The sequence below is a fragment of the Schistocerca cancellata genome, chromosome 2 (genome assembly GCF_023864275.1).
Source record: "Schistocerca cancellata isolate TAMUIC-IGC-003103 chromosome 2, iqSchCanc2.1, whole genome shotgun sequence".
Lineage (NCBI taxonomy): Eukaryota > Metazoa > Arthropoda > Insecta > Orthoptera > Acrididae > Schistocerca > Schistocerca cancellata.
Genome location: NC_064627.1, coordinates 866,584,402 through 866,609,445, shown reverse-complemented (window position 1 = coordinate 866,609,445; position 25,044 = coordinate 866,584,402). Strand labels below are relative to the sequence as shown.

Below are 25,044 nucleotides of genomic sequence, written 5' to 3'. Positions count from 1 at the left end.
GAAGGGATCGGTTGATAGGAAACATTCCGAGGCATCGAGTGATCGCCTATTTAGTTTTGAAGGGAAGTGTGGAGGGTAAAAATCGTAGAGTGTGACCAAGAGGTGAATGCAGTAAGCAGATTCAGGAGGATGTAGGTTGCAGCAGTTACTTGGAGGTAAAGAGGCGTGCACCCGAATGAGTATCATGGAAAGATGCAGCAAACAAGTCTCTGGACTGAAGACCACAAAAACGACATATGTCTTATTTATAATATAATATGTGTAAGGTTTTGACGACAGAACAACTGTGTAAGCTGTAAATATTTTCGTTTAATGTTGCAATCTTATCACAGAAAGATATGCATTTACACAGTTTACAATGTGACAATGCTATGACAGTTGTCAAACGAACGCATCTCTTCCTCAGAAAGTGAAATAATCTTAAACACAACAATGGTAAATTTTAACTACAAGTTTCTTTACAAAATTATTCTTATGACTACGTCATGATGTTGACCAGTACTGCAATAAATCATCCGATTCCGGTTCAAAGTTCGGTACTATTTAGGATAACAATCAAGTCTACGGAGGGTGGTTAGCTTTGTGACAAATTGAGCAAAAGGTTACCCAAGGTCGCTCAGGTTTACAGTGGATGCAAGCTGGTGAACCAACAAAGTTGACGCCTCTGCTCACGGTATTTACCTTAGCTGTGATGAGCTGTCATCTGCATCGCTGCTCTCGTCCTCTGAAATTCCTATAAAAACTAATTAAGCCTTTACTGATTTTTCCAGCAAAAACCCTCCGTATGTTTCTCGTTGGAATATGGCGATATACACTGCATGGCTGGAGCAGGGTGTATATTAAAATGCCCTCTCAGTCCTCGCAAGAACAATTAACTAACTGGCTGGATCGTTTCCCCACAGTTCGAGCTCAGCGACGCTGATGATGATATCTAGCTGAATGTCAGACACAGTGAACGCCGTTTCACACAAATTTCTCCTCTGCATCGTACAGAGCATTATGCGCTCCATTCTGCACTTGACGCCAGTTCAGAGAAGAGTCCCTGAAAATTTCCCTCTTGTCTTTCTTGTAACCGAACTATCTCCCAACCAGGATTCGTTCTCCACATCACAGCTTTCTTCGACCAATAGGAGCATTCCTCTTATTTTGAGGAAACTCTCCCTGCCAATCGCAAGGGCCCTACCATTAAACTGCGTTGAAATTTCGGCACTTTACTCCTTCCTAGTTTGTTTCCGCCAATCGGACGTTTTGTACCCGCTCCAGATGCCTAAAAGTTACATGCGTACATCACATGTGTACCACTCGCTGTTCACGTGATTAGCTGCGTGACTGGTTTTGTTCATGTCCATTTGGAATTCTGAAACGCAGTTTTCTGAAGCTTGTTCTGTCCTACTTCTGTTAGCCCATTACTTGCTCTCCAGTATGCGTCACCTGCCCGGTCACTGACTCCCGCCACGGAACGTCCCCTAAGAGGTTTTCGTGGTGCCTCCCATCCATGGTGTGGCCTCTGCTTCTGTCCACGCCTGCTCCCACACAAAACGTTTCCTCTCGCTCCTTCTATCACCTTCTGCTCATTGACATGCATTTTATACGAGTGGTGTGTTAATACCGTCGACTGAGTGTCATCCCTTTTGCTTTACATACTTATAGGCAAATCTGCTCATTACCGCAAAAGTAAGTTAGGTTTCATATTCACCTTCCTGTTACGATGTATGAAACTCTTATGTAAGGTGCAATATTGACCTTCATTTATTCTGCTGCCTTACATACGTACTGAAATGTTTTTATACTGCTCACGTTCGTTGCTTACATGAAAATTGCACAATTAGTGTGGTCCACAGTGCAAATATTTCTGGGGTCCACAGGGACCACATAATCAAATGTGCCCACTTCACCACATCATGCTAGTAAGGAAACATACCAGCCTCTTTGATGCCATCCTCTGCGACGCTTCCAACTATCCAGTAGTCTTTGTGCATTGGAAATCGCACATTAGAAGACAGTTGACTTACATTACTCGTCAACGGAACTGTCAGTGGCTCAGAAAGAAAATCTATATTTATCCAAAAAAACCTTTAATCACTTGCCCAATAGCAAAATGTGTTTGACAGGTAGCAAAACCTCCAATTGTTTTTTCTAACTGCACTAGCAAGTCCATAGACGATTTGTAATTAAAAACTGGAAGCAAGCATAACTAAAAATATTAAATTTAATTGATTCACTAGTTACATGAGTAGCCTTATGTTACTTCTTCTGGAGAACTCTTTCCTGTCAGTAAACGGATTTTTAATTAAAAATTGGTGCTTTGTGTAACATTAGTAACCCTTAATCAATAATTTTTGTTGTGGACAACACTTTCCACTCCGCAGACGATAATTTTATTAAAAACTAATATAATAAAATGGTTCAAATGGCTCTGAGCACTATGGGACTCAACTGCTGTGGTCATAAGTCCTCTAGAACTTAGAACTACTTAAACCTAACTAACCTAAGGACATCACACACATCCATGCCCGAGGCAGGATTCGAACCTGCGACCGTAGCGGTCGTGCGGTTCCAGACTGTAGCGCCTGTAACCGCTCGGCCACACCGGCCGGCAACTAATATAATACAGAATTTAAGTGTGTCAATAGTTATGCGAGTAGTATTAAAGACTAATATGTTCACTCGTATTCCTTTTAAGTCAGTTTCCTATTTAGTACCATGTAAACACATAGTACATAGCCATACTCACAAACAGCTCTAACACATGTAGCAAGTAAAGTGAATCCGTCCAAATCCTTTCGATAAAAATTGTGTAAATTATCTGTGTAACATGTAACTAACAAAGTAAAGATCCTAGCAACTTGTAAATTCAGAGGCCAAAAGTCAGGGGAAGCATTGTCCCGTTTGAAAATGTGCCATACACAGCGCCCAAATGTTGTGGTTAGATGTGGCGCTTGGCACAAATATAGAAATGATACCAGAGTAGTCTGTTACAGACACAGCAACACGGCGCCAGTTAACGGACTTTAACAGTGAGATGATAATCGGTGCAAGATTCGTGGGTCATAGCATTTCGGAAAATACAGAAGAATTCAAGTTTCCAAGATCACCAGTGTGTGGTGGATTTTCAACATCGCGGAGATAATTTTTCCGCAGGAACACCACAGGTGTTTGATCAACGGGGGATGTAAGGAACCCACAGTACAGTTCATAGCGAAACGAATGGTGCAAGTACTAGCGACTTTCTTTCCTGTTCCTTTCTGGTACTGAGTGAGGAAAAAATTATGTCTCTGTACGTGTCATAATTTCTCTGCTTTTACTATCATGATTCCTATAATGGGGGCAGGATAATGATCACTCAGTCTTATTGGAGTACAGATCTCCACATTCACCCACCAAGGTACCAAGGGAACGTCGTCGTCTTTCTTCCTAGGATCCCCATTTAAGCACCCCGAGTATTTCCCTTAGACTTCCGTTTGGAATATACGAACATGTTACATTCCAAGAATCGAGTCTCTGAATTCACTCGATGTGCACCGAAGTCACGAAAGTCATGGGATACCTCCCAATATCGTGTTGGGCCTCCTTCTGTCCGGCATAGTGCTGCAACTCGACATGGCATGGACTCAACAAAGCGTTGGAAGTCCACTGCTCAAATACTGCGCCATGCCAACTCTGTAGCCGTCCTCAATTGCGGAAGTGTTGCTGGTGCGGGATATTGTGCACGAACTGACTCCACGTTTACGTCCCGTTTCGGGCGATCTGGGTGTCCAGATCATTCATGTCCAGATCATTCGCTCAATTTTCCCAGAATGTTCTTCAAACCAATCGCGAACTATTGTGGCCGTCATATGGTGCATTATCATCCATAAAAATTCAACTGTTGTTTGGGAACATGAAGTCCATAAATGGCTGCAAATGTTCTCCAAGCAGCCTAATGTAACCATTTAGAGTCAATTACTGGCTCCGTGGGACCAGAGGACCCATTCCATTTCGTGTGCACGCAGAACACACTATTATGGAGCCACCACCAGCTTGCACAGTGTCTAGTAGACAACTTGAGTCCATGGCTTCGTGGAGTCTGCGCCGCACTCGAACCCTACCCTCAGTTTTTACCAACTGAAATCGGAACTCATCGGTTGTCTAGCCGTACAAAGTCCAACCAATACGGTCACGAGCCCAGAAGAGGCGCTGCAGGCTGTCAGTCATCTGCTAGCGTAGCCCACGAACGCCAAATTCCGCCACACTGTCCTAACTGATACGTTCGTCGTACATCCCGCATTGATTTCTGCGGTTATTTCGCGCAGTGTTGTTTGACTGTTAGCACTGGCAACTCTGCGCAAACGCCGCTGCTCTCGGTCATTAAGTGAAGGCCGTCGGACACTGCGTAGTCCGTGTTGAGAGGTAGTGCCTGAAATTTGGAATTCTCAGCACACTCTTGACACTGTGGATCTCGGAATATTGAATTCTCTAACGATTTCCGTAATGGAATATCCGATTCACCTAGCTCCTACTACCATTCCGCGTTCAGAGTGTATGAATTCCGGTCGTGCGACCACGGAGGAAACCATTTCACATGAATCACCTAAGAACGAATGACAGCCCTTTAATTCCTTGTGTACACGAAACTACCGATACCTCTATATGTGCATATCGGTACCCCATGGCTGTTGTCAAAAAATGGTTCAAATAGCTCTGAGCAGTATGAGACTTAACATCTGAGGCCACCAGTCCCCTAGACTTAGAACTACTTAAACCTAACTAACCTAAGGACATCACACACATCCATGCCCGAGGCAGGATTCGAACCTGCGACAGTAGCAGCAGCGCGGTTCCGGACTGAAGCGCCTAGAACCGATCAGCCACAATGGCCGGCTGACTGTTGTCACCACAGTGTATTCTACAGCAGTTCTTGCCACGCATGGTGCAAGTTTTATGGAGCTTGGCAGTGACAGGTGACACGAAAGTTAATTTGATGCTAAAGTTTGGCACCCCAGTATACGTTCCTAACCACGTCACGTGCCCACCTCGCCGCCCGATGGCATCAATCTTACTGGTGGGGCTTGGGGTGCGGGTCCCAAGGTTGGTTATTATGTTTTGACTCATCTGTGCATATCGTGAATACACTCCTGGAAATTGAAATAAGAACACCGTGAATTCATTGTCCCAGGAAGGGGAAACTTTATTGACACATTCCTGGGGTCAGATACATCACATGATCACACTGACAGAACCACAGGCACATAGACACAGGCAACAGAGCATGCACAATGTCGGCACTAGTACAGTGTATATCCACCTTTCGCAGCAATGCAGGCTGCTATTCTCCCATGGAGACGATTGTAGAGATGCTGGATGTAGTCCTGTGGAACGGCTTGCCATGCCATTTCCACCTGGCGCCTCAGTTGGACCAGCGTTCGTGCTGGACGTGCAGACCGCGTGAGACGACGCTTCATCCAGTCCCAAACATGCTCAATGGGGGACAGATCCGGAGATCTTGCTGGCCAGGGTAGTTGACTTACACCTTCTAGAGCACGTTGGGTGGCACGGGATACATGCGGACGTGCATTGTCCTGTTGGAACAGCAAGTTCCCTTGCCGGTCTAGGAATGGTAGAACGATGGGTTCGATGACGGTTTGGATGTACCGTGCACTATTCAGTGTCCCCTCGACGATCACCAGTGGTGTACGGCCAGTGTAGGAGATCGCTCCCCACACCATGATGCCGGGTGTTGGCCCTGTGTGCCTCGGTCGTATGCAGTCCTGATTGTGGCGCTCACCTGCACGGCGCCAAACACGCATACGACCATCATTGGCACCAAGGCAGAAGCGACTCTCATCGCTGAAGACGACACGTCTCCATTCGTCCCTCCATTCACGCCTGTCGCGACACCACTGGAGGCGGGCTGCACGATGTTGGGGCGTGAGCGGAAGACGGCCTAACGGTGTGCGGGAACGTAGCCCAGCTTCATGGAGACGGTTGCGAATGGTCCTCGCCGATACTCCAGGAGCAACAGTGTCCCTAATTTGCTGGGAAGTGGCGGTGCGGTCCCCTACGGCACTGCGTAGGATCCTACGGTCTTGGCGTGCATCCGTGCGTCGCTGCGGTCCGGTCCCAGGTCGACGGGCACGTGCACCTTCCGCCGACCACTGGCGACAACATCGATGTACTGTGGAGACCTCACGCCCCACGTGTTGTGCAATTCGGCGGTACGTCCACCCGGCCTCCCGCATGCCCACTATACGCCCTCGCTCAAAGTCCGTCAACTGCACATACGGTTCACGTCCACGCTGTCGCGGCATGCTACCAGTGTTAAAGACTGCGATGGAGCTCCGTATGCCACGGCAAACTGGCTGACACTGACGGCGGCGGTGCACAAATGCTGCGCAGCTAGCGCCATTCGACGGCCAACACCGCGGTTCCTGGTGTGTCCGCTGTGCCGTGCGTGTGATCATTGCTTGTACAGCCCTCTCGCAGTGTCCGGAGCAAGTATGGTGGGTCTGACACACCGGTGCCAATGTGTTCTTTTTTCCATTTCCAGGAGTGTAGTAATGGCCGTATAACGCTGCCTTGGTGGTCGCCCGAAGTTACTTTTGCGTCTGAAGACCTCTCTCTTTTATGAACGATATGCTGAGTTCACTGTAAAATCCGTATGGAGAAAAATGTACCGCATAGTCCGAAGCATTCAAATGTTGACTCGCACCACAGTGCATCCCCCTGACCTCTGGCCACTGTGTGAGTAATTGTACAGAGTAAGTGGGTGAAGGTTGGTCTGTGTTCGTTGCGCAGCGTGATCGAGATGTGCCAGACGTACCTGGGAGAGGGTGAGGGCAGCTCGGGACTGAGCGTGCTGCGCACCTTCCGGCTGCTGCGCATCCTCAAGCTGGTGCGCTTCATGCCCAACCTTCGCCGCCAGCTGTTCGTCATGCTGCGCACCATGGACAACGTCGCCGTCTTCTTCTCGCTACTCATCCTCTTCATCTTCATCTTCAGGTACGTACCCCGGAGCGCCGCTCAGCATTCGCTGCTGGCACGCTGCGAAACAAAGCGCCGACACTCCTTTGACACAGCAGGGACGCCTCCCAGCTCGTTAAGCCCTGTTCAAAGAAGTAGCAGCAAACAACAGATACCTGCACTTTCAGCCGTGGCGCAGATCTGTACAGACGCGAGAAATACTCGAGCTGCTCTTCTCTAAATGAATAGATCCCCTTTTAATTACTTCGGATGCTGGCTTAGTAGAACTCTGTGAGGTACCTTTTGAGACCTTCCGGAGCTCGAGTCTGGTACAGTTCCTGTTGCTTTTGCCGCTGGTCGTTCCCACCATATCTTTCCTGCAGTAACAGCAGAAAACCACAAATCTGAAATAATTTAACCAACACACCCATTTTAATAAGAAATGTATTACGTCCTGCACATTTCGTTAAGTTTTTTGCTGCTCTCGTTTTAAAGCCTGTATCAGGCAAATGCGTTTGTGTTCAAATACATCCAATAGTCCTTCGTGTTCACTGATACGCCTGTAACAACAAAACGACATAATATTCCTGCGAGTTATAGTTGTTTTGCTACGATTGCCTTTAGCAAAATTAAGTTTCCTTTCCAATTCTCATTTCTAGTACAACAATGAACTACGTATCTTTAAAGTGCAGTAGTCAAATGTTTCCCCAACATTTGTAATAAAATATTGTTCAGTTGCTCAAGTTATACACAACATTATGTACGCAGTGGGTACTGACTCTAGTGGTAAGATTTCAGGTAGCTAATCAAAGAGGTTTGCTGAGCAGTTTGCACATAAGAACTCCATGATCTCCATTGCTTCGTTACCGAGTGCTTTGATCTCTGTTTCTTACAAAATTTTCACCTCTATGATAATGCCATGGATTTTTATATGACAAATAAATCGATAAATGTCCGTTACCCCCTGAGAAATTAACACCGTGTTTTACAAGAATGGAACAAAAGTGAACAATGATACTTTTATTGAGTAACACAAAGATTCTCAGACGATACACGTATACTTTAATTGCGGTGCTGCTCAGTATACAGCTCTAGGCCATCCCATAAGAAAGGCGAGCAATTTCGAAGACTGCAAGAATCCTACAAACCAAATGCTTTCGAGTAGCGACCGAATTCTCGTAATCTGTTGTTTTCATTGACAGTCCCATCTTCATTTATGGTGGGCTAGAAGGCTATAGAACAAGAGTGCAGCAACATATCCCGCATTGATCAAAGTTTACGGTAAAGATAGTGCAAAAATTTCGTCCCAAGTGTCCTGAATTTCCCAGCAAGCAGAAGTTCGAGTCCCGATCAAGCTCACAGTTTCAATCTGCCATTAAGTTTCGTAACAGCGCATACTCCGTTGCTGAGTGAAATATTTATTTTGTTAATAGAACTCACTTAAGTATACCAACTGTAGCTGGCACACCTTACAGGAAATGGAGCACATAGGCAAAAAAACCATTTGTAGGCGAGTGTTATCAGTACTTGTGAAATATTCAGGTACTTCGTAACGAGTAATTGGAGATCGTGCTTTACTTATATCAGACCACTCAGCCAACGTACAGAAGAAATTTTGGGAGTTAACCACTAAAGACTATACACACACTGCGCACCATACGTGTCTTAAATGTTTTGAAGGAAGGTAACACTTAAAGGATAACAAGAACGCATCGTTAACATCTCTTGTGTTTAAAGTTCCTTAGGCGTCCAGTATTCCATTTGTTTCGCAGTTAAACAATGGCTAAATACTACCATACTGGCACTGTTTGCTTTTGGTCGATATTGAGATATAGCTTTTTAAGTCTATTAATGTTATTTTCGATCTGTGTCACGTTGACTGAGGCTATTATGAGTACAATAATCTTCAGTAACTGTCACAGGGTATAGGGATAAAATAACAAATAAAAGGATTAGTTCTTGGAATAATGGTATTATTTCTGAATTTCTCTAATTTATCGATGCGCTCATGAATATATTTGGATAGGTGCTACACCAGGGTACAGGCACATAATGTAGTTCCGATAAGATATATCTAGTAGCTTTAATGCTTCATCTGAAAATTAGTCAAGTAAAAACGCACTAGAATTTGGCAGTTTTGACGTTCTAATGAAGACTTGCCTTGAATGTGGATTTGTTGCAAATTCAGGTTCTTATTATTTCGTGGATATGGCTTGCCGTGTCAGAGCTCGTTCCTTTATGCTGCTTAGGTGTTTGCTGATTCATTCACCTTACAGCAATAAGGCATCAAATAAAGCATTCCAATAAAACTGCTAAAAGCAAAGCGTGCTGTGCTCATCCATTTATAAAACCAAACTGTTAAAGCATGTTCCTAAGACTGCTGCTTAAATTACTTGAATGAAAATGCACATGTAAAAACAAACAAAACAAAAATGAAAAAATTAAATGATGCATGTCTATACAGCTAAAAGTCTTAAACTAAAGTGCCTGCATCATATACTTCATAACAAATGTCACTGCACAAAGACAACTGTACAGGTTCACAGTAAATTCACACAATACTGAATAAATTACTGTAAAATTGTTATCGTAGCTCAAAAGATTCCAAATGTATGTCCACGATCTAAACAATATTGTCAACTCAGGCTTTACTTTGGAAATTTGTCTGTGGTATGTTTGGTTATAAATGAACTTGCGCTGTTGTAAGTTCTTAACAACGTGTCGGTACTTACGGCATTTATTTATTGGAAGCAGTTTCGTTTCAGTGTACCCGCTCTTCTTCATTATTCTGTCGTTGAAGATGAAAACTAAATTTGAAATCTTTTGAGCACCGTTTGGTATATTATAAGATCCATATATTTTTCGCTTGTAGACTACGTATAAAGCTTCACTCTACCAACAACTGTCTCTTTTCCTTTTTTTCTCACCTACATTGAATTTTCTCTTGTATTCTTCATAACTGTCTTTTCTCTTCTTCCAACAGGCGAAGAACTGTATGCCTACAGAATTCGTCTTTCATAGCAGAGACTACCCTTAAGACAATGGATCTCTTCCTTCTCTTAGTGAATAAAAGTAGCAATTTCTCATGTAGTACAACTAAACGATGCAAATTTCTTTTCCCTGAGACCACAGAATTTTTTCCATAGTTAAATTCTATTAGTGTCTGCACTGAACGCGATATATTTTATGCACGTTTAAAATTAGAGCAATACACTGTATCATACTCATGCGAAAAATAGTTGCTATATAACTCTTCTCACACAAATCTGTGTGTAAGTTCAGTTCTTAATTAAGACTGTTTCTAACTTAAAGATTCATCACCTGGCTATCACATATTTCATTAACTTCAATCGCAGACACATACAACTATTCATCAACAATTTTATAATTTTTATTGTAGACTGTTTCTTTATTTCCTTTTTCCCTTACTTGCACTGTATTGTCAACGCAGTTGCCACATTAAGAACAGTAATGTAAATATCAAATACAAAACACTCACCCATGATTCAATTTTGTAGTTTTATGTATCCCTTAAATCAGTATTATAACTAAATAACGTATGAGTTAACATGCATTTATATAAAAAGAATGTCTTCATTACAAATTTGTGCAAATTTGCTAATAAAATTGGTATACTGTCACCTGTTTGTCTGTCCTTATGATCCAAGGACTCATGTCCCTCAGTTTTACGCCATTACTATTAAATCATAGATCGACACAGAAATGTTGCGGAATAGATGCACAGAATCTGTTTTTTATACTTTAATTAGTTAGAAACTGACAAATATTCATACTATAAAAGCAGAACGTTTAAAAGGATAATGTAGTTTGAAAACTTATTATCACACCGTCGCCTCACGAGAATGCTAGTATACATAATAAATAATTGTGTTAGTGAATCGAATTGATGACTTAAAAGTTTTCACTTACATACATTGATTACATTTATCCGTATTTCTTTTCGTTATAGTATACTTGGAATGAACCTGTTCGGTTGCAAATTCTGCAATAAGGCCGACAACGGAGAGACAGATGAATGCGACAGAAAGAATTTCGATTCCTTGCTCTGGGCAATTGTGACGGTGTTTCAGGTACACTCGGCTTCTTGAATCAAAACTGCGCATGCGCTGCCTCCCATAGCGCCTGCCAATCGTGGCCACCGTCCAACAGCTTGAGACGAAACGTAACACACACGAAGAAATTACGCCACTTTTTCTCTCTTCCCCTAATGGTCAAAATTATGTGTTCTAGCGTAGGATTCATATTTGAATTCCTACGACCTGTAAAACCCTAAAAGTACGTGCCCTATTTCATTCACTTTCCGGTGTTACATTCGCAGTGCAGAGGTCATGGGAATGGCTTAGTGAAGTGATATCGATACAAGTATAAACCGTGTAGTGACTTGGCTACGCAGAGGCCTTTCTCAAATGGCTTTCACTGTAGGAAATAAATACTATTTATTTATTTTTCAGTTTTTATGGAAACAGATTCATTTATTGTCTTCCACTTCAATTGTTATCGATTTCGAAGCCGCGAGGCTTCATCTTCAGACACAAAATGCAGTAGTCGATGTACAATACATCTGCAAGAAGCTAAGGTGTTTCCGTACCTCTTCGTGGATGGATGAGTGGTTTCTTCACATTCATATGATATATTTGCGGATATACTGTACGTCGATTCCTGGCTTTTGTGCATCAAGTTTCTAGTAGCTCTGGAACATATAACAATTAAAGTGGAAAGCAATAATATGACCGTTTCAACATATAAATAAAAATTTAATAAATAGTATTTATTTTCGTCCGCGGACCTGGCGTCCCCACCAGCTCCTGTCACCATGTAAGCTGCAAGACTGTCTCAACTGGTTTCGATCATTCCTTGAAGACAGGTTCTCCTTCTCGTGACAAGAAGTTATGACCGTACAGAACTCCCTGTTGATGGTACACCCAATGGGTTAATTCATATCCAAAACTCTTCTGGAAGTCGAAGTTCGTCAATCCACCATGCCACAAAAGCACCCGGCAAACTACACTCAAAGTATTAGCAGTGTCGGCAGCGAAGTGGCCAGTGCTGACAGCGAACAGTAACGGCTAGTAAGAAATGGCTGCAGTAACAGACAAGACGCTGTGGATAACGCTCGTTAGTACAGAACATAGACAAAACACGTCCAACAAGGTAATGGAGTCGTTATTGCCTTCCAAGAGAAAGAGGAGTGAATGATTCACCAGGAAGTCTCTGCCACGGCATTAATACTCGTCAGAGAAACATGTGGATTATACAGAAAACACAGTATCTAGAGGCTGCATTTGGATATAGCGGAGACGTCACGAGATCTTGGAGTGTGATTCTGGAGAAGCTACTGGAATGAGAGGGTCGGGTACCTTTCATGGAATAATTAGTTGGCGAAAGCCTCTACGAAAGACTGTGGTCATTTGCTTATTTATTTTCTTAGCTTTTGTGGAAGTAGCAATCCGTGCTTCATCTTCGTAGAATCAGTTACTGCATAACAATCGCCTATGTTCGACGTCAACGTGCAATAAACACTCACAGACGTCAGGTGGCAACACCAGTATTGGAAAGTACATAAAACGCGTCGAAGGGGGACGCGGAAAAAGTTGGGTTGTTTTTGGGAAGAGACCAAACTACGAGGTCATCGGTCTCATCGGATTAGGGAAGGACGGGGAAGGAAGTCGGCCGTGCCCTTTCAAAGGAACCATCCCGGCATTTGCCTGGAGAGATTTAGGGAACTCACGGAAAACCTATATCCGGATGGCCGGACGCGGAATTGAACCGTCGTCCGTCCGAATGCGAGTCCAGTGTGTTAACCACTGCGCCTCCTCACTCGGTAGGACGCGGAAAAAAACGCACCCGTTGTCGCAATGCGGAAACGGAGCGTCTTACCTGGCGTCCAGAAGGGCATTATCATTGGCCTTCGGATCAAGGGGTAGAAGCATTTCCGAAACGGCTAAGTTTGTAAACAGTTAGCGTACGGCCTTGGTTAAAGTATAGCGTGTGTGGCAAAACAGCACTATACAAAACCGGCGCCTAGGCAACAGTGGCGCCAACTGTGACGCACCAAAGGCTATAGAAAACAGTGGTGAGCGACGGTTGTGTACCGGCAAACAGATGTGCAGCTGTTGAGAAACTACCCGCCCAGATGAACTAAGGGACTACCAACAGTGTCTGCTCAATGACCGTACAGAGAATGTTACTGCGTATGGGCTCTCCGTGGTTCATACACTCATACTGGCTGCTTTTCATCGGCGACAGAGGCTGGAATCTATACGTCAATACCGCATCTGGACGTCTACCGAGTAGCGAAAGGTGACTCGCGTTTTATCCTGCGTCGGACATATATGGCCGTTGGCCCAGCATCAATCGTCGGAAGGGTCCAAGCCGGTGGAGGGAGTGTTAGCGTCTGGGGAATGTTTTCGTGGCGTTCCCTCAGTGATGTTATCATTCTGGAAGTACAACGAATCAACACAAGGATACCTATCCACAGCTACACGCAGTTTATTTTTTCCTCGTCACGATGGCAATCACCAACAGGAAAATGCAACATGTCACACAGCTCGCGGTGTACGTGCGTGACTCGAAGAGCAGCAGGATGAGGTACCGTGCTCTCCTGGCCACCAAACTCCCCGAAAAGGGAGTAACCATTCCGACCATGCCGACCCTTCGTAAATGTGGGACAAAGGCATAAGGAAAAGAAGAAATCTGTTTCTATTTACACACAGCTAAACCGTCTTCCATAATTGCTTCCATTCAGTTAACGAATGTATCAAAAGCTGAAAGCTCACATTTCTTCAAGTAACAGGGGATCACACGAGCCATTCTCATGACTTCTGTGCTGACAAACATCAACGTTGCGATGATGATGGATTTTGCTGATACAGTAAACCGACTTCTCGAATAATTGCCTAACGTAATGTTGAGAGACTGGATGTGAGTATGACACGTACGTAACTCTTCTTCTACTAAGTTACCAGTACTCGTGGTGAGATACAGCTCCTGTTGAGAAAATTATATCTGAGCTGAACGTAGAGGTAAAAGTTGTCACACAGTTGGTCGATGGCGGTGAGCGGCACGCCACCTGGGAGGCAGCGCTGCGACTTTTCACTCACTAACTGTCGCTCTCTCACAATCCCAACCCTTCTCTTCGGGAATATTCGCGGCTCTGTGGCCGTCACAGGTAAAGTATCTCTGTGAGACAGAGAAACATTTTTCACCAGAATTTTTTAATGATAATACTAACAGTATTTTTCTCACGCCAATGCAGAATAATCGCATGCACTCAGCCTGTCCCCGAAGACGATGCAAGCAGACTGATTACGTCACAAAGAGATGAACGTCGGCCCTGGACATGTGGTCAGGCATCTTGCCCTAGATTAGTGCATGCTCCATCCCACCAGCCCAGGCATGCCACCGAGTAGCTAGCGCCCACCTGTCCAGCACGCTGAATGCGCATCGGCCAAATTTCCATTCAGCAGGCACTGTTGTTTCCCTTTCTGAATGCATTCGTGGATTTCTGGGAGACATTAACTGTTTTTCTCTATGATTTTGTTTCTTTTTTGGAAGAACGCAGAGCGAGCATCATTATCCTTGTTCTGCATTTGAGCTGCCCTTTGTTTCCCCGTGCGAGGGAGCTTGGAAGTGACCGTGATTTGTCTGTTTCTACTTACCCAACACACTATGCAACGTCTGTTTAGATGCGACACGTTGTTGATCCCGCATTGAGTACGTGTGACTGCAAATAGTAAGAAAATGTTATGTTTGTTAAATGTATTCCTTCAAAAACTCGTGTTATATGTGCATGTACTTGTATGCTATCTCATAGCGAAATAGCGTTTCTAGCATTCTCAGAGGAATGCCTGTGCAGTGTGATCTTCTATTCTAATCTGCCATCTATTTGCGTGAATGATTAAGTGTTTTTATTATTTTTGTAATTCTGAGAATGGCAGTGTAGAATACCTACGGTATGATTTGCCTGAACGTTTGCGAATTCGATGTCAGCTTACTTCTTTAATGGGTATGGAATGAAATAGTACGTCGATTACTTCATACTTAACTTCTACAAGGAATAAATGTTCTCCGTTTCCTCTCTGGGATCTTTTTATTATTCTTTTTATCTTGCAGAAGTATTCTCTACTAGGAAAAATTATTGATGTTTACAGTAGTAGCTCACTTAGACCAGTACAAATTCTGTTCTTTTGCTGATAAAATGCTTTTCTATTGCGGCGGTTTTCTCTCGAAACGGAAAGCTTTCCCGCGTTTCGGACGAGTAGGACACTCTTTCTATTTCAGAGGAAACTTTAGCCGTCCAAGAGTTTGTGACGTATCTGTGAATAGATTAGTCATAATGACTGTTTAGTAAGTGTTGTATCTATCCATTTCTGACGGAAGTATGGCATTGATGTGTGTTAGAATAGCATGCGCATGCATTCCTCAAACAAGCACACTTGTGACGTAATCAGATAGCCTTGCACTGCGACAGAGAGTTATCGTAATGCTTGCTGAAGCCACGCTTAAGCTTACTTGCTTAAACACTCAAGTCGGACTGGTCGCAGAATGTTTACAGCTTACGCTTGACAGTAAAGCCTGGCTAGAGAGACGCAGCGATACGTACTGTACATTAGCGTTGCGTGTTGCTTCAGTAAAGTCTCACCTAGATCACCGTTTCCTAACGACAAAGATGTAGTCGCTAGTGTACCTCCTACGCCACGGAGAGACCGAATGTAACGCAAAATCCATTATTTAGTATTATTATAGAATTCCTTTGACGTATTTATGTACTGAAGATCATAACTGTCGAGAATTTCCGAAACCGCGCGTACGAAATTGGCATCGCTAGGCTTCTTTAAGTAAATATTTGTAAAACGATTTATAGCCAAGGGATCGAGATCGTTCTTCGGGTTACTTTTGCTTAAACTTCTATTCTCCCACTGTCATTGTTTACAAGCTGTTATTCCATTGCACCGTCACTTTTTATTTGTCTTCATTGCTCTAAGCACGTCACGTTTCGCACCAGTTCTCGTACCGTAGTTAGAATCTTATGTCAATCTGGCGACATGTATATTCTTGTGCGATTTTGCGTTTTGCACTTTAGTTTCGTTCGACCTACAGAAAGAGAGAGACTAATACAATTGTGCTGAAATTTATGAAGCACTATAGTTATGACTTTCAGAATGTTTAGAAATAGGTAAATTGTTGACAACACTATAATTAACTGTTTTTTCTCATATGAGCAAAACCTCGAACCGTGTCATGCTCGGTGCAGTAAACACAATTAAAAAGTGACGTATCAGAGGAAAAACGTTTCGGCATAAGTAACCTTCTATGACAAACATTAGAGATTTTCAGTAACTAAAGGCAAGCAGAACGTATCTAGTTGAATTCAGGTTCAAGGTCTAGAGACTGGAGCAACAACACAAAAATCTGTAGACAGGTAGAAAACTTTTCCAATCCAGAACAGCTACTTCGTGAACCGTTAAGCATCCACAAACAATACATTGTAACATCGAATTGCAACACTAAGTCCTCTGTCAGTTGCCTCCAGATTCCTCCGATAAGAGTTATCACTTCTTTGCTAATCTCTGCTAATGAACTGAACAATTTCTAGATGACCAGACCACACCATATGTATCAGAACACACATCTTATAAGCATGTAAGCTACTGTGCTATGAAAATGGCACCGATCGTTTGATAGGTATGCGGTCATTAATTGTCTTACTGAAGTATCAGGAATCTGCTGAATCGCAAACACGATATCGGAATTCAATGATAGTTGCTGAGATAATCGAACTTTTCAGCAATCATCTTCACACACACTATATTCGAAATTTTCACTTGTTGTTCTTCAAATACACCTTGAGTATGTTTTATAAGTAGTTGTTCGTACTTGTAATGCTGAGACATTGCTCTGAAACGTTATATTAACGTCATATGTCGTAACTCTGACACTTTTCTTTTCTCTTCGATGCAAAGTGTTCTACAGACATTTACCGCAGGAAAGTAAAATATAAACAGTAATTAGTCGTAGTTGAAATCTTATGACGGATTGTTACAGATTGCTACTTGGACTTGTAATTCACTGAGCGATTTTAAAATTTCACGGTGAGATTTCACTGTGAGACCTAATACACAACTGCTTTGTAACATTTTATTTTGCCGGAAATATCGTTCATACTGTTCCACACTGTAGTCAATGGTCATGCGTGGAAAATATTTCATTAATACTCATTACTTCTGCCATCTGTTATAATTTTAATTTATGCTATTACCGTTCCAAGACTTTGGTCCCCTAGGTGAAATGTATGTAATTTAAGCCGCAAAGTATTTAAAGTAATTTACTGTTTTCACTTTCAAATAAGGTAAATTCTACCGAAAAATGTTCTGTTTTTCTTTCCTCCCACGATCTGCTTCCTTCTCATACTTTCACAATAGAATCTAAGTGAACTTCCACGACGTCTAAGAAGAATTTCAAAATCACATGAAACTGATTCAGATTCATAGCTTTGGAATTATTTTCTAGCGTGATGGCCGAAGCAGAAAAATCAAACTGTCCAAATAAAGCGGTTAATAAAAGGACGGTTCAAGTTTTAAGACATATGATTTCTTATAATATTCTTAAATACGATAAAAAATTAAATTCATCCATATCATAGTGAAATTTAATTTACATTTAGTTATTTACATTATATATTTTAAGATATAACTTATTTCTTCACTTCGACTACAGATCTGTTATTCTATAATCACATTTCTAGAAATTTAATCAGAGATATTTGTGAGAGGACTCGCGTTTGCGTAATGGGGGTGTTCTACGAACCTTGATTTATCTCTACCACTGTATTGTGTAAATTTCTACAGCCAAATGAATCTGCTGATTTCAAATAATTGACATGAAGCGTTGCTACATGATAATCTCAATACACAAGTTGGCCGTCAAACTAGCTTGAAGTGGAGTAATTGGTCGGGCAGGGTTTCTTTCGCAGGCTTTCTCTCATGATTGTAGTGATCCAAGGCCCTCAAGTCAGTTCAGAGTTTTGGTGGGGTAAACGTTTAGTCATGGTTCGTTGATTGCAAAAATTCCACCTAAAAAATGTCGCCTCAGGTACGAGGAGTTGAAAGTAAGTTTATGAATTTTGTGCCGTACAGAAACTTTTTTTTAATGTTGATTGAAAGCAGTACTCCGAGATCTCGCCTACCACCTTACCACGACTGTCCTCGGAAGAAATCCTTAGAACATTGATACACATTTTCTGTGTATTCTTTTGGTTTAAAAACTCCACCTTCTGCAAAATAAAATGTGTCTCAAAATCGAGAAACACTGCGTTTTGCCGAAGACGGAGTTTTAAAATAAATGCAGAGAACACGTACCAATGTTTTGAGAGTCTCTTGTGAGGACAGTCGCGGTATTGTGACTGGCGAAATCACACAGTATTTCTTTCAGTCGAGATTAAAATGTGTCTGTCATCTTCTATGGGTCTCCTTTACATTTCTGTAAAATATTATTCCAATGTTCGGTTGGTTTTCTGCTTTAGGCCTAAAACTATAACACGTGCATATATCTTGTCGTTATTGCTCGTTTGAAGCTGTATAATTTAAAAGCTTGATTTTACACGGTGGCCTGTTGTTATGAATTTTGTAAACTGACTTCATGTTATCCGCATTTACTTTTTTCTCTTACTGTGCATTGCTGTGTTTCGTATAATTTAATTATAAATACGTAACTATAAACTTGATTAAAAATAAATATTGCACGTGCATTACTGTTACTCTAGAACAAAACAACAAAAACAATTATTGTTCAATCAAGAAAACATTTTTGCTGCGATTTTGTAGATGACATTCTATTAGGTCAAAGATTACTGTACGATAAGCAGGCGATCATCTAAAACTCGACGTTTCATATAAATGAAACTTCAGATGAGTGATCACTATTTCATATGTTGTAGTTTTAGGCCTAAAACAGAAAACCAACTAAAAGTTTGTACAATATTTTACAAAAACAAAATCATGTTGATGCGTACTGTAAGTCTCGAAAAATATAAAAAATAAGGAAAAAAATTTGTATTTCGTGGAATGGAGGTTTTTAAAAATCAAATTTTCATTCTTACACACGGGCAAGCGGGAACAGGACGTTTCAGCCTACGGAAAGTGGTGGTTCGAAGTAGATATGCCATCTACACACCACATCTGTGTCCCTCTAGCAAATAAGCATTTAACACACCGTACCATCCTATCCCAATAAATATTTTTAACAAGATGCGAAATACATTTATCATGCCATATTAGCATGGCTAAAGACAACAACACAACTTACGATATTAACGTCCGTAAACTTCAGTTAACAGCGTTTATAGCAGAGTTAAAGAAATTTTCAAATGCCTTTGAATTAAACGAACTTTGGTACATTGGTAGAGCAAATACTATTACTGTTTGCTTCTTTTTAGTATTAAAAGTAAGGCCCGCAAAAAAGTCTAAATTCAATCGCCATTTTCTTTCGAAATGTAAAGTATTAAAAGAAGTTCAACAACCAAACAAAAAATTGTACTTCATAGTGTCTATCATTCTAAGACTAGCTGTGCCGCCTATTTCGCACGTTAAAGTGCGAGCATAAGTTAGCGAGAAACTGAGCAGTTGATGTGCCTTGGCTGTTTAGCAGCTACGCTGCTGAAGCTTCGAGTGCATTCCCTGCTCCCTGATGCACTTCAAGATCGCGTAGAGTTAAAGCATGTGCGGCAAGCGAAAGGGAGGAACTGTTTTTTCAGGGCATCTCACTACTCTGGCTTCATCGACTCCATCGTACTGAGTATGACTGAAAGGCGTCCAAGGAGACAACAACACAGAGATAGGCAGAGGATCACGTAAAAAGAATTATTCCAGGACAACAGCATCCCATACCTCAAACAAAATCTAGCTCTCCTTCCAGTTTTAGGACTCTTCTGGGACTACTGCTATTAAGTGATATTGTGAAAAACTAAAAGAAGTCCAAGGAGACAATAATTCTGAGACAGGCAAAGGATCACGTAACAAGAATGATTCCAGGAGAACAATATCCCATACTTGAAACAAAATCTAGCTCTCCTTACAACTTTAGGAATCTCCAGTGACGACTGGTGACGCGCCGATCAATGAAGCTAGTACCAAACGTGAACAAATTTATGTTCTATGTACATGATCCCCATGCCATCCCTCAGTGTCAGTTCCGCAAGCGACTTTCGCGCTCACAATTACCAGAAATGGCTGGAAGGTTACCCACACTTTGTAAACTTTTGATATTTGCCCCGCAGTCTCAAGAATCACCTGGAGGAATGGATACGAACGTGTAACGACCGGATGTACGTTAACCGAACGAAGCAGCACATTTAGCCTTGTTCTCTTTTTCGCACGATTAGGCGAAAGAAAAGTCAGAATCTATCATCCCTTCTACGATGACCTTGTTACACACAGAGCACTGCTTCATCTGGAGAAGTAAGACCCGTTTAAGAAACAGTCACTGCGTGTGGCTGAGATGGTTTAGGGAAAATTCAGGAAATCGAAATCAGGTTATCCGGTGAGAATCTGAGCATCACTGCTCTCAAATAACAATGGTTGCCACAGACATTTGCTTGAACACTTGCTTTTCATAAGATAACAATATAGAAAATATTCAAACTAGTATGTTAAAAATTTATATGAACTCAAAAAGTAAAATATTTCAAGAACCACATCGTCGACGTATTTCTAAAAACGAGTAAAGGGGACTTTTCCTGCTGTGTGGAATTAAAGTATCTAACAAGGGAACAGCGCCTATTCGTCATCACCGATTTCGTCTAAATTCATGGTGTACGCAAGGCATGGCCAGAAATGAAAGTGACAGAAGAGGGGGCTCCAGATGGTAAATCGTTTAAAAAAATAGGATTTTCGGAGCGGGTGGGACGAGGCATGTTACTAAAGTTTCCAGGCAGCTGTTGGCGCAGCTGAAAGAGTGCAGAACGATAATCCGTGTGTCGTGGACTCGAGTCCCTGTGCAGATGTTTTTCATATTTTCAATTTTTATAATGCTCACACTGCAAACCGAAATAATGCTCAATATATTGTATTTATTCATACTTTCATAAAAAGCATGAAAAGGAAAGCAAAGGAAAATTTGGAACTGCAATTAAATGTCCATAAAATATGCAATATATTGAGTATTATTTCGGTTTATTTTCAGTATAAGTAACGTAAAAACTGAACATCAAAAAAATTCGCACGGGTGCTCAATCCCATGACTCTCGAATTACCATTCTGAACTCTTGTCGTTGCGCCAAACGCTGCTTAGGAGCTGTGCTACCATAATTGGCTTATGCCTTGCTTTTTACGCGCCAAAAATGCTATTTTTTCTAAATTCTTGGCTATCTAAAGCTCCCACATCTACCACTTTCATTTCTAACCGAGCCCTGCATATACCACACATTGGACGAAATCGATGCTGACGAGTATTCCGGGTCGCTTTGTAGGTCCTATAGCATTTGAATATTTTCTGATCATGGTTACAGAAACTGCTGGAGCAAAAATTAGCTACAGCTGACGGCGAAATGAGTGTTGAAAATGGTTGACTGTAATGACTATATAAAGATACTATTAGACATCGTCCACAGATCAGCGGTGAGGTTCGAGCCTTACGGCACCGTATTCCAGGTCGCCTGGCAGTCGGAGAGACACCATCATAATTAGGTTCAGGAATCTAATCTCAAATACTTGCAATATTGCTTGGCTACGGTCTGTAGTGTGGGGTTTCTAGATAATTCTGCACAGCTGCAAGGTTCGGCGTCAGACAAGTAAAATATAGAAGTGCACCAGAGTAACTACTCTCAGGAAAAAGAGCATTTTTCCATTCCTATTGTTCGATTACACTACATTGATGCATCATTGTCGTTACTTAAGAGGCAGCTCAAAAAATGGCTCTGAGTATTATGGGACTTAACTGCTGAGGTCATCAGTCCCCTATAACTTAGAACTACTTAAACCTAACTAACCTAAGGACATCACACACATCCATGCCCGAGGCAGGATTCGAACCTGCGACCGTAGCGGTCGCGCGGTTCCAGACTGAAGCGCCTATAACCGCTTAAGAGGTAGCATTATTCCGTGTTGCATGTATTGTTTACATTCATTGCTCTAACTAGAGATAGCACCACAGCCCGTAGTTTTAGTTACTGGAATACTTTCTGCGAATTTCAAAGTAAAATACGAGGGCTATTCATAAATAAGCCTTCGATTGTCTATTAAAATGAAATAAATGCTTTTAGCTTCATGGCGCTGGCGTGGTTACAAAAGCAGACTTTGAAGGTCACATTGCCTCAGTTAGCTCTACTTTTCGTTAGTCAGTGTGTAAGCAGCAAGCGACTGAAATGGACTGCGTTATTTCGCCTCTCTCCAGTTGCGAGGTACGTTCTGTCATTCGCTTACTTCAAGTGGGAGTCAGTGTCGCCGAGATCCATCGTCGACTGTGTCGTATGTATGGGAATAGGACTGAGCGGTAGTGTTCTGAGGGAGTCGTGCAGAAATTCAAAGCTAGTCGCAAGGATGTGTACGATGATTGTGATCGCTGAAGAAATTCTGATGTGACTAATGAGCTTGTGCAAAATGTTGATGATGCGTGCGAGACATTGCTTCACAACTTTCTGGAAATGTACCTCAGATTTCAAGGACAAATCTCTTTTTTAACATTGTCACAGAGAGAATATCATACCCTTTGTGCACGGTGGGCACCAAACTCTGTATACGATGTTTACAAAACTGAAAGGATGGGTTCGGCCTAGACATTCCTTCACTGTTACCCTGAAAAGCGGAGGAATTTCTGTACAGATACGTGATTGGGGACGAAGCATGGGTGCAACACGTGAGCTCTGAAAAAAGGAATAGTCCAAACAGCAGCTGCACACTTATTCTCCAAATAAGCCCAAAAATTCAAGCAAAGGTTTTCAGACCGCAAAATGATGGCTGTAGTTTTTTGAGACAGAAAAAGAAGTTTGACAACAGGTTTCATGAGGGTAGCATGGGAGACTACTGTGACATCACAGGTTTATCGTGACTCTTACGAAACTCTGAAAGTCAAGCCAATTCGTTGGTGACAATGGACGATCCAGCACTGCGAACTAAACGAAGGAAAACTCGGACGTTTTAACTGGGAGGTTTTTCCTCCTAAAGTCCGAACTTACCATCAAGTGACTTTAATCTCCTTCCCAGTATGAAGGCCTGATTGGCTAATCCACACTTTACGACATGCGACGTGCCCAAGGATGTTCACAACAACTAATTGGAGCACCAGGTGGCACCATTCTATGATGAATGGTTAGAGAAGCTGGTGTCAACGGTACGACAGATGTTTGAATTTGTAACATGTAACATGTAAACACAGACTGCACCTGAAAATAATAATCTATTGTTTTCATTATTTAATAACCAATCGGAGGTTAATTTATGAATAGCTCCGCAAACGCGCAACCCACAATGATATCCTGTTTAAACTGATGGAGATGTTTGCAATTGCCATGCGCACCATACGCGCTAAGGAATGAACGTCTTAGAATTTGTGACGTATATGATGATTAAGTATGATGTCATGCGTAGCCGTCAGAACACCGACACCTCAGGATGTCAAATAATGATGTCATTCACAACTGTCATCGGATAAAAATGATTATGACTTACGTAATGCTATATAACTACAATATTTACCTGTGAAGATATAGGGCTTTGTATATCTTACATAAAGGTGTACATCGCGGCAGTTTATAGCTGTTCGCTGTTACGATTAGTAACACTATCACTGCACTGCCAGGAAACCATTCGGATGTACCTCATAGTCTCTCACTAGACTTAGAATTCCTAAGGAATCTAAATCTAAAACGCTGTCCATGCAAGAACTGCAAGAAAATTCGACAGAAGAAAATATGTTACGAGCAGCCTAAGGCATTAGCTGAGATTTCAACGGAGTAAACACCGAAAACAGATAAAGCAAAAAGCGGTTGATGCAAATATAAAATGTGATTGTGTGGTTCTCATTTTATACAGCACATATTCTATTTTCTGCTGTAAAATGAACTTTGCGACACATTACAAAGTAATGTTGCTGTGTTAGCGTATTCGCAAACGATATCTAACAAACTACAGTTAGGGGTTTGTCTTGCATTTACGTTTTCCCTTAATGTTGCTCTGGAAATAGAAGATATATGTCTTTTAAGTAAATCCTAATTTAAACACAAGCTGGTATTAATCATTACACCACGCCTAATTATAGAGCTCAACTCTAAACCGTGATATTTATTGTGGAGATAATATAGCAAATGCTATCATTAAGAGGTAAAAAGCTATTCAGATGGTAACAAATTTATGTAAGAGATTGCAACTTGCATCGTACTAAACAGACTTGGAGCTCTAAGCGTAATGAAAGCTACAATAATAGCAATGTTTAAAGTTCAAACATAAAGTCATGGCATCAAAGTCACAAGTTAGCGGACGTTTCGGATACGATGTAACTGCATACTTGAATCAGAAATGATCCTTATGTGGAAATCAAAAAACTGAAAAGTTAGGAAAATTCCTTTACCTGGATCATTTTGTACCGTACGAACATTTAAAAACTACTCAGAGGTGGACTGGAGTATGTGAGCGCGGTAATTGTAGGTACCTGATAGATAAATAAGCAAACGCATTAAAAATACCTTGGGATCAATAGAGAGCAACGGCAGTTAGGTAAAGAAAAAGAAAAGAAGTACTGAAAAATGCCGAGTACATCGTTAGCGCCTGATCGTGCTGTACGGTTGTCCCTTATCACTTGCCACCTACGTCTCACTACGTTCTTCCCTCTGTTTAACAATGCACTCGTCTTCCCAGTAATAACCCGCAGTTCCACCACAGTTACTGAGCTAACAGGTAATAGCTTCCGTAAAGTAAATGATACTTCTGGAGGTTATTCGTAAAACGTCAACTGAGAATTCAGGAAATCTGGATCATCCTTCTAAATGACATCGAAAGGTATGTTGGGCATCGTTTTTGTCTCTGTTATCGAGATAACGAGCCTGAATTTCATGTCAGTCTCCTTTTGTCATGGCACTATAATTTGAATCTGCTG

At 41.9% G+C, this 25,044-nt stretch overlaps 1 protein-coding gene across 1 annotated transcript in view; it reads left to right on the top strand.

Annotated features, from left to right (window-relative positions):
• The window catches only part of LOC126159435 (voltage-dependent T-type calcium channel subunit alpha-1G-like), a 633,155-nt gene that overhangs the window by 226,770 nt on the left and 381,341 nt on the right, over positions 1-25,044 (top strand). Inside the window, exon 13 of the mRNA XM_049916549.1 lies at positions 6,775-6,978. Coding sequence (XP_049772506.1) covers positions 6,775-6,978 — 204 coding nt within the window. The remainder of the gene's footprint in view (positions 1-6,774; positions 6,979-25,044) is intronic.